Here is a 10,862-nt window from a genome sequence, read left to right as displayed (position 1 = left end):
GAGATGATCATCGTGAAGGGATATGGGAGAATTAATTATTATATGTAATGCTTTAATTAGGTATTTATTCTGTTTTTATATTTTCTTATTCTAATATTTCTATATATTCTAATAATTTTTCTTTCTAAACAGGCGTATGGATTCCACAGATGATGGTGGTACTACAGAAGGTACTCATAATACTCAAAGTAGTACTACTAAGAAGAGGGGTGCCACTCGTATGCAGAAAATCATTAAGCAACGTAATTTTGGGAAACTACAAATTGAGCTTGATGGATTCAAGCCTGTCTATGGGAAAGCTGGCACTGAATTTAAAAGTTATGTTGGATTAGTGGGACGAATCAATACTCCTATCACAATAAAAGAATGGTCGGATGTCCCAGAAGATACTAAAGCTACTATTTGGAAAGAAATCCTGGTAAGCTAGATTTAGATTTATTCAAAATGTTAATATAACTACATTTCTTACTAATAAATAATGTTGTTTTGTAGAGTACTTATGATATTCCCGACACCATTGTTATGAAGAGACATTGGTTAAGCTATGTGAATGACCGATGGAGAGATTTTAAAACAAAATTGACGAACAAGTATATATACGGTTTCTATGCAGGTCAGAACCCTTGTACTTATAATTACATTTCTTACTAATAAATAATCTTGTTTTCTTACTAGTATATATACGGTTGCTATGCAGGTCAGAACCCTTGTGAAACATACGACTTCCTTGAACAAGAGACATGGAATGAGTTTTATCAGTCGCATACAGGTGAATCATATGAGGTATCATTATTATTTTATCAATATTTTGAACAAGGGATATAGAATGATGTATCATATGATTAATATTTTGTATGTATGTAGGCAACAAGGAAAAAATATCAAGACATACAGGCTAAGAATATTCATCCACATCTTTTAGCTCGAGGAGGTTATAAAAGGTTGGAGAAGATGATGATGGACGAGAAGTTGAAAGAACAACAAGCATGTGCTGATGCAGGTCCGTCGTATACAATGACTCCTCCAAGTCCCATACGTAGAGCCGAAAAATGGAAGAAAGCAAGAATGGACAAGCCAGGAAATTATCGCACTGATTCAACTAGATTGGTGGCGGAAAAAATTGTAAGTACATATCTTGTCATTTACTACAGTAATAGTAATTATTATTGAATAATTTTTATATATGTTAGGATGCTCTTGAGTTGCAAATTTCTCAAGGAGAATTTGTTGAGGATGGAAGAAAGGATTCATTGACTGTTGCATTGGGTACCGATGAGCATTGTGGACATGTTAGAGCCATGGGAAGAGGACATGGCATCAAAAGTGTATTTGGCCATGCAAAACGTCGCCAAAAGACTCTTCAAGATGTTCAACAAATCGTTGATGCTGTTGTTGGTGCTGCTGTTGCAGTAGCGTTAGAAAAACAAAAGCAGGAAAATATTTCTGAACGGGAGGAATTTGGTCAACGATTAACAGAGCAATTGAGGCAAAAATAGCTAGTATGATGTTGCAATTTAGTGCTATGCAGACTCCTTTACAACCAAAGCAGGTGGATGACGTATGTGTGGATACTGTGCCACCACCTCCAAGTGACAAAGCTAGTTCCCCAGGCCCTTTTAGTAATTTACCGGCTGTAAGTATTCGTTTATAGTTATCTTATTATTATTTATCAATAAAATTTTATATGATTTTTAATTAAAAATTATTGTAGTTAGGGGCACGATGTCAATTGTTCTTAGAAGATCCAATTAGACGTCCGGTGGCATATGGGACAACTTACAGTGGTGGACAAGTTCATGGGGTTGTACTGGATGTAAATAATGTGAAAGTGAGTGTAAATGAAGTTCGTGATCCAACTACACGTGTACCATTACCCACCAGTGAGTTTCAGCTTGTAAGTGATGCAATTGAACACTTTATCATTTGGCCAAAGAAGCTGGTAGAGTTATGTACTGAAGCTAATGCGGTATGTATACTGATAATATTTCTATTTTAAAATAATAAGTAATTTACTTTTCAAAATAATAATTCTTTCTTGTATTATAATTCACAGTTAAAAGACAATACTATGGACAGTAGTGTTGTTCCAGATTCTTTGACTGCTGATTGCAAAAAGGCTTTTACAATAGCTCGCCGTTTCGAACAGAATCTTGTGATCCATGTGGCTCGTGGTATTATGGGCAAGATTGATTATGACTTGCACCTTGAAAGTGTGGAGATAATGCGTTTCTTAAGTATGGACACCATCGATGTTTCTCTAGTTCAGTTCTTTATAAGGTAATAATAAGTTCTTTATGATTATTTATGCATTTATAATAGTTTTATATTTATATAATTGGTAATCTATGTATAATTATATTGGTTGTGTTTGTGAATAGGGGTATTTACATCAATTTTGAGTTGGCATCAAAAGAAACGTATGGCTTCCTAGATCCATATTGGATTCAACCAAAAATGAATAATACAGAAGAAAGGAAATCATATATAAATGCCACCATGCAGTATGAGAAGAAAAACGTATATTTAGCCCCATACGTTCTCAAGTAAGTTTTAATTATGTTTTAAATTAAAAGTGCTTATATATAATATATTTTTATTATATATTATATTTACTTATTTACTTATAACTAATAAATTACTTATTTGTAGTGAGCATTGGATGCTGATGGCGATTTGTCCTAGATTAAATGAAATTTTTTGGTCTGATTCACTTGGTCATGGGCCGCATGAAGACATTAAACATATAATGGGAACGTATGTAAATTTATATAATGAATTAATAGTTATTATTAAACTAGTGATGCCAAATATTTACATATATTTTATGTCTTATATGAATAGGTGTATGGCTAGGTGTATGGCTGCAACAAGCATGATGAGTGGAAAGAAACAATCTCGTCCACCGAAATGGACTACATGTTTGGTAAGTACTTCTTTCACTTTGTAAAACATGCAAACGTATTGTTTTTTATTACTTTTTTATAATTTTATTGTAATTCAAATGTAGTGTGCTATACAAAAAGGAAGCACCCGAATGTGTTTATTATGTAATGAAATTCATGTGGGAAATTGTTTCCAACAACCTAAGCAAAGGAATGGATAAGGCAAGTAATTTAATAATACATATTTCTTCTTCAAATGTTGTTTAAAATATTTTCTTATTTATTATTATTTTTTTTTGAACTTTGTAGATTTTGGAAAGACAAGGAAGATTGCCCTATACAACAAACAAGATATTGATGACGTTAGAAACAAGTGGTCTAAGTTTCTTATTGATTAATGGGTTAATAAAACGTTGCTCAATTGATACTACTTTATGTTTAAAACTACTTTGTGTTTATTGGTTTGATGTTAATTAGTAGTTTTGTTGCTTGAATTAGTTGATGTTGATTGTGTTATTTATATTAATTTTATTTTTAGTAGCTTAATTAGTTTCATGTTTAGTACGTAGCTTGAATTAGTTGATGTTGATGTTGAATGTAACTAGCTGCACAGGTTCTGATTGATACAGCAGGTTGGGCTAGAAAGCATCAAACATTTTTAATAAAAAAAAAATATACACATACGACGTCGGCTAATAGCTTATTAGCCGACGTCGTATAATTATATATTATTTAAAATAATGATACGACGTCGGCTAATAGGCTACTAGCCAACGTCGTATCATTATTATTATTTTTTAAAATACATACGACGTCGGCTAATAGACTATTAGCCGACGTCGTATCATTATTATTTTTTTTAAAATACATACGACGTCGGCTAATAGGCTATTAGCCGACGTCGTATCATTATTATTATTTTTTAAAATACGGCTAATAGGCCATTAGCCGACGTCGTATGTATATTTTTTTTTAAAAAAATACATACGACGTCGGCTAATAGGCTATTAGCCGACGTCGTATCTTTATTTCTTAATTTTAAAATACATACGACGTCGGTTAAATAACCGACATCGTTTATTTTCTTACAACGTCGTACGTTAGCCGACGTTAAATGGGGTCATTTAGCCGAAGTTAAAGCTATTTTCTGTAGTAGTGTGTTGGGCGATTTGATTGTCTTCTTGATGTTTCGTATGTCTAGAGCGATATGTTAGGAATCTATGTAAGATTTGGTGTCTTGAATCGTGCTTGTGGTCCAACTTTGTGATTCGTTGGATTGATGTTGAGTCTTGTATGTTCTAAGGAACTACTTTTGGTTTACCCGTTTGATAAGCATGCTAATTTGATGTTGAAATGCTAGTGTGTGCGGTTTGTTCTTCCCTATTGAGATTGGCAACTTGTGTTGACCATCGTTTGGTGTCGGATTGTGATCCTTCGTTGTTGAGTATGGTTTCATATCTTTGTTGTGATCCATTGATTGATTCCTATAATGTGAACGTATGTCATCAGAAAACAAGTTCAGGATTTCAAGCAGGGCTCTATGGAATCGTTGGGGGAAGCCTGGAGGAGATTTAAGGCACTGAAACGACAATGCCCACCAGATGTGTTTCATCCTTGAGACGTCATCAGTTCTTTTTACGGGGGATTAACTGACAAAAATAAGATGTTGTTGGATTCCTCGTCGAAGGGGGCATTCGTATCCTCATTACCAGAAGAAGCTGAAGAATTGATTGAGATCATTTCAGCCAACACATCTTGTTGGTATAACAAAAGGGATTCTAAGTCCAGATTATATGAGGTGAGTAACAGTACAGCTTCTGATGCCAGAGTTGAAGCAATGGGGCATGAAATCCGAAGGCTTCAAGCAAGGATTGAAAAGATGGGTAAGCAACCGCAAGAGGGAAATCCGTGTATGTCACTAGCTCTATACTGTGACATATGTGGTGGACCACATGGTGCCCAAGAGTGCACTTCTACATATGATGATCCCGGTTGTGAACAAGTAGGTGCTGTGGGTTACTAAAACTTCAATTCAGTTGGTAACACAAACCCAAATTGGAGGCAAGGTCAAGGGTGGCAACAACAGCCATCTCAGAGTCAAGGGTGGCAAAACCAAAGACAAGGAGGAAATCAGGGTGGAAGTCCTTTTTACAACACCTACAGGGGTAATATTAACACTCAAAACCCACCTCAAAGAGGAGGCTCCTACAGACCACCACCCACACAGCAAGTGGGAGGTTATCCTTCACTGTAGTTTCAGTTGGTAATTAATACACCAAACATGCGCGCTCCGTTAACTGTAACGATGCGCCGTTCCTTTACTTAAAGAAATGGCATCATTTTTGGACCGCGTGCCACAAAGCTTTGTGGACCACAGTCCACAGTATAATTGTTGGCCTTGGTGGTGGTGGTGTGCAAGCTATTGTGACGTGATGGTGTAGACAGCGACGACGGTAGCAATTGCAAATAAGGCAAATTATTCTGTGGATCCAAGGTGGACCCGAGTCTAAATGTTCAAAATTTACATATTAAGTATTAACAATATATCTTTTAAATATTCACAATTTGTATACTACAAACACACAATGTTAACATATATGTAATTGATTATCTTGTTTTGTATTCACAAGTTCCTTTCAAATACTGTAGTCATACAATATTAATAGACCATGTATTGTATTTACAAATTCCCTTCTACAGTTGTTATGTGTTTTAATTTAGAAACACAAATCCTATATATAAAAAAGCTAGATGTTTTTGGCAAAAAAATTTGGCTCCAATCTCGCCCAACAAATACTACGTCGTTTCAGGATTAGCCTATTCAGTTCTACGCCTTTATTGTTATAAATCTTTGGACGGCTGATTTAAATTTGAGACTCTTTGATTTGAGAATTAGTTTGTATTAAACATTGTGTCCCTTCGAATTCCTGCATTAATGAAGATACATTCAGAATATAACTCTAAATCATGGCCTATAAAAGGAGTCTAATTTCATATCAGATACATCACTGCAATTATATATCAATACAAACACATTGTCACTTGAAAAGTTGGGTTCCAATATGGCTCCTATGTACATCTTGGCCAGTGAGATATCACCAATGAAAACAACGTGTGCATTGAAGGTCAAGCATTCGTACTTATGGAGAACGTAGGGCCAGTGAAGTTGTGAACTGTAGAGAATATGTCCTCTATGATATCGAGGTAACCATCTAACCTGAGAAATTGTAGTTCTCATTATAAAAAATTAGATGAAAAGAATTCAACAATAGCACATTCAAATGATAGCAGGGTATGTTTTATTTTTCGAATTCAATATGAAATATATAGAAGCGTAGCACACAGTGATGTTGAAACTATCGTTTTAACACAAATGATCTATAACGCAGTTCGGGCAAACAACCCTAATCTGCGAGGCACTTCTCAACTTGAGAATTTGCCTAAATCCACTAAAAGCTTAGTATCCAAAGTACATTGTTTGGAATCTGAAATTACACAATAGAAAGATATTACCTATCACACTATTGTAACCTAACCACATGTACTACTTTCTAGGGGATTTGGGTAGCTCTTCTCAATGACTCTCGTACCTCACAAGTTTGGATATTCAAAGCGTGAGCTCTGTAATAAGGAATGTCCCTTATTTGTAGTGGCTACTCCTAATAGTTGAAGGAATGGCAAAGTTATTCCTTTTCAAACTAGAACTTGAAAATCTAAATCCATTTGCAACTAGTATCATTTAATAATTAATCCTCATTGATCTGGTATTCCTTTATTCAACTGGAAATCCTTTTTGCTCATAACTTTGACAAACTATTTTGAGTCAACACTCTTCCCCTTTGTCAAATTTTTGCAAAAACCTAGAACTTGTCTTGTGAGGGGTTTGATACTTCTCCCCCTTAATTGATTTTCCTGGAACCTTTCAGAAGTGGTGACTAGACAAAGGTAAAGAGAAGTGTTAAGTGGAAATTTAGCAGTTTGTACAAAAGTACAAAGCTCACAAGCTCTTTGTATAGAAGAAAGCTAGAACTCCTAGAAGCACACATACTTTTTCACAAAAACAAGAGCACACAGGCTTTTTCACAAAAAATAAAAAAATAAAAAAATAAGAGCACATAGAACAATTGTAGAATCCAGATTCCAGATTCACTCTTTTTCTCCCCCCCCCCCCCCCCCCCCCCCTTTTTTTTTTTTTTGCTAAAATGAGTGTGTTGAAACCTGGGATTCAACACCTTCTTCTTCACTTTCCTTCTGACTTTCACTGCCTCCTTCTTCACTTTCCTTCTGATTTTCCTCATCTTCTTCTTGACTATTCTCTTGACATTCCTCTGTAACATTTGTTTTCAGGGCTTGGATCCAGTGTAACACCTCTACTTTTTCTTCCTTAATATCCATATGTCTTCTTATGATTTGTCTTTTCTGAGGTATCTAATTCTGACAGTCTTTTGTCAAAGTATTTGATCAAGGTATGTTGATCCGTTGGTTTTTCCTTTAGAGCAGAGGTTTTTAGATCATTCTGATGACCACCTTTCTTTAACTTAATGGTGGTGTTGATGGCTCTGACACGTGTTTTCTGGCCATGAGACTTGAGGCCTTGGACAGTTATAACAAAGTAGATCAAATTTGGGAAGATGAGTGAAGCCTTGGGCATGTTGTTGTCTGCAAGATTGGTGATATGTGAAATAATAATGTTTCCAATGTTAACCTTGATACCCTTTCCAATTTTGTATAGCAATTCTGCCAGCTTCCACTTCACAGTTGTTTCATGCAAGGATGGCATCTAGTTGACAAGGGCTATTTTCTGGAGAATTGCATATTTACTGGTCAATGATGCTGCCTTGATCTTCCCTTTTTCAAAGGTTACATTCCCAGCTGTAAGTTCTAAGGCAATTTGTTCACTACTGATTTGTACAGATTGCTCTTCATTAGATGTTCCCATATAGTTGTTGATAATGCCTGGATTAAAATCATAGAAATTTCCTCTTATGTATACCTTTCCATACAAGGAACTGCTAGGTTTGGTGGTTTCCTTGGTAAGATTGCAGTAGAACTGTTAGGAATATATTGTATAATTTTTGCTGAGCCAAATGTATTTTGTAGATCCCAATTTTATTTTATTTGAGTCAGTTCTGGTTCACCAAGTATAGTGCACCACTGCCATGAAGCCTACATGAAGTCTACGAAAAAGCAGTTTTAAAGAAGAATAAATGAAAGCGGGATCATAGCTTAACAGATTTATGAAGCATCAAGTTACCAAAGGTTGAGATGGACGAGATGGTAGAAAACTTGTTGAAGCATGCCTAATGCAAGATGATCCACAGTTCGATTCTCATTAGAAGCAATTTTGGTGTAAAGATGAATTGCTATCGTGAAGTAGCAATATTAGGAGATGATGTCATCATGATAGTAATATCAGGTTATACTGACGTCACGACTATCGGGTAATGACATCACAATGTGATAAAGCTAGTGGAGAACACGTGGAGGAGATAAGTCAAAAGAATTTAAGTCTTGGATTATATCAATTGGTTACCCAGCTGAGATGGAAGAAGCTTTGCCAAGCAAAGCAAATGGTCCATAGTTCGATTTCCACCTGAAGCGATTTTATGAATTCATGATATTGGTTCATGATATATAATGGAACGTGATACATGGTCCATGATAGCTAGCTCATGATATGAAATGGAACATGATATATATAGTCCATGATACAAGGTGGAACATGATATACTATTGGGACATGACTTCATCAAAAGGAGCTATGACATCATGATAAAATTAGACAGAAACATTTTTTGAAGCTCTGTTTCTGCAGAAGAAGTCGAAGGAGAAGAAGAAGCTGATATACGAAGGAGATCTTTTTATTACTCAAGCAAGAATCAGCAGATAAATTATTTGATCAACTTGGCACATCAGATCAATAATTCAACGAAAATCATGCCAGAGAAATTCAAATTTGGAGGCTACCCATAACAAGGAAAAAGCTTTGTCAGATTAAAGAGGAGCAACGACAAATTTATTTAAATCTTCTGACAGACGGCGAAATGATTTTTTGCAGACCAAGTTGGCAAAATTAATTGATCAACTACAATTCAAAATGGACGATCGAGATCGAAAGTTGATCAATAGGCAAATAGCTTTCATCTGCTATAAATTGCCCAAGCAGACTTGAAGACATGCAACGAATCTAACAGAGATTCAGAAAACACTTGAACAACAAAGAAAATTATCCAATCAATCAACAAGTGGTATATTGAGCTATATAAGATAGAATTCAAGTCTGAGAGAAAAAATCTTTGTATTTCATTGTAAATCTTCTACTGAGTGTAGAAAAGGGGTAGAGTAACTAGGGAGAGTGAAAAACCCAGTTGGAGTGTAGCTTTGTGCGTAGCACTCGGTTGTAACGGGCAGAGTAACAAGGGGAGCTTGTGAAAACCCAGTGAGAGCGTAGCTTTGTGCGTAGTTCTCGTGGTGTAGGAGTACAGCTTGGTGCGAAGTACTCGGGAAGGCGGAGTAACAAGAGGAGCTTGCGAAAAACCTTGGTGGAGTGTAGCTTTGTGCGAAGCACTCGGAGAAGTGTCGTTGGGCACTTATTCACTATTGTATCTGGGTGATCGAAGAATAGTGAATTTCCTCCTTGAAGTGAAAGGAGAAGAGTGGACTAGGAGGATTACACCACCTCTGAACCACTATAAATCTCTCTCTCTCTATTTACTTACTGCTCATATATATTTCGTGCATGCCTATATTATTTGTGAACTAACCCGTTACGGTTTATTGCGTATCTTTATCTGTCTGGGTTTGATAGTTCCCTCGTTTGCATGCAAGTGAAATTTTATATACATCATCCTACATCTATATCAAGTGTTTCTAACATGATGCATGTATAGAATCTCTCTTGAGCACGACACAATTTAAAGCATAACACTTTGCCGTTACATTTCCGCTGTGCACACTCTAAGTTGTTATACTTGTTTACGCTTGTTACTTAGAGTTGAAGCTACAAAGTGTTGTTTGCAGAAGAAGTTTGGAAAAGTTAGAGAAGTCTATTCACCCCCCCTCTAGACTTCTCGCCACCCTTTCGGGACCAACAAGAACTCTTGTATGATATGTTCATCATATGGCTCAACATGGGTGACTGTTCCCAGTAGATTTCTATTTGTTAATGCTTCTGTGATTTGTTCATGATTATCCAGCCTGTCCAAAACTAACAACTTTTGGTTGATGATTTTTCTCTCCCCTATTTTGTCCCATAGCTTAACAGACTGTTTATTTAGAAACTTGGAGTTGTGAGATTTTGGCAGTTTTGACAGATCAGCATTGTCACACCTCACTTTCCTTTTCCCTTTTTTCTTAATTAATTTGGACAATTCACAGGGTAATTTTCCTTTTTCTTTTTCTTTGTGTTTTGCACGAGTTCTTGGTCCTGTATGCTCGAAATCATCATCTGTGTTATCAGGCACCCAGCTTTCCTCATCCTCTGTCAAATTTCCCCTTGGTTTCTTAGGTTTAGATTTTGTTAGCCGCGGTGGAAAATTGGGTTGCCTCTGAGGAAGACCTACTCTAATTGGGAAATCATTTGGCCTTTTGGCCCTGGGGTCTGTACCTTCAAAGGGATCTTGTTTCCTTTTTTTTTTTTCTTGGTATTCGGAGGAAGTTCTTCCATGGTTGTGAGGGGGGTTCATCGTCCATGGAACATGGATTGGATTGTGATCGCTTTGGTTCCTCTGTTTCTTCTTCCCCTTCAGAGAACCGGTGTAGGTCTCTTTCGAAGCTATTTGTGGAAGACAGAATTGGGGTTCGGTAACGATCTAGGGCATCTAAATTTGAATTTTGGTTGACAAAATTCCCCGGATTGTCTACAGTTGGCAGACAGTCTGGAGGATCCTCATATAGATCTACAGAGAGGTTTAGGGTACCTGAAGAAGCAATTTCTCGCACATCTTGAAATGGAGCTTGTGAGATCGGGACAGGGTCCAT

The 10,862-nt window shown here is 36.3% G+C and overlaps 1 protein-coding gene and 1 long non-coding RNA gene across 2 annotated transcripts; one reads left to right on the top strand and one right to left on the bottom strand.

Annotated features, from left to right (window-relative positions):
* Window positions 1-2,728: 2,728 nt before the first annotated feature.
* On the top strand, window positions 2,729-3,031 carry LOC109166523. The gene is made up of 3 exons (XR_002051672.1): window positions 2,729-2,754; window positions 2,854-2,923; window positions 3,008-3,031. It is a non-coding gene; the product is annotated as an uncharacterized LOC109166523 (long non-coding RNA).
* Window positions 3,032-7,662: 4,631 nt separating this feature from the next.
* On the bottom strand, window positions 7,663-10,862 carry LOC109166520. The gene is made up of 3 exons (XM_019315463.1): window positions 10,757-10,862; window positions 9,971-10,656; window positions 7,663-7,932 (listed from the first exon to the last, which is right to left on the bottom strand). The coding sequence occupies exons 1-3, from the start codon at window positions 10,860-10,862 to the stop codon at window positions 7,663-7,665; spliced, it is 1,062 nt and encodes a 353-aa protein (XP_019171008.1).

This window comes from Ipomoea nil, unplaced genomic scaffold (assembly GCF_001879475.1).
Source record: "Ipomoea nil cultivar Tokyo-kokei standard unplaced genomic scaffold, Asagao_1.1 scaffold3100, whole genome shotgun sequence".
Classification (NCBI taxonomy): Eukaryota; Viridiplantae; Streptophyta; class Magnoliopsida; order Solanales; family Convolvulaceae; genus Ipomoea; species Ipomoea nil.
Note: the sequence above shows the minus strand (reverse complement) of the source record. Positions and strands in the feature narration are given on the sequence as shown.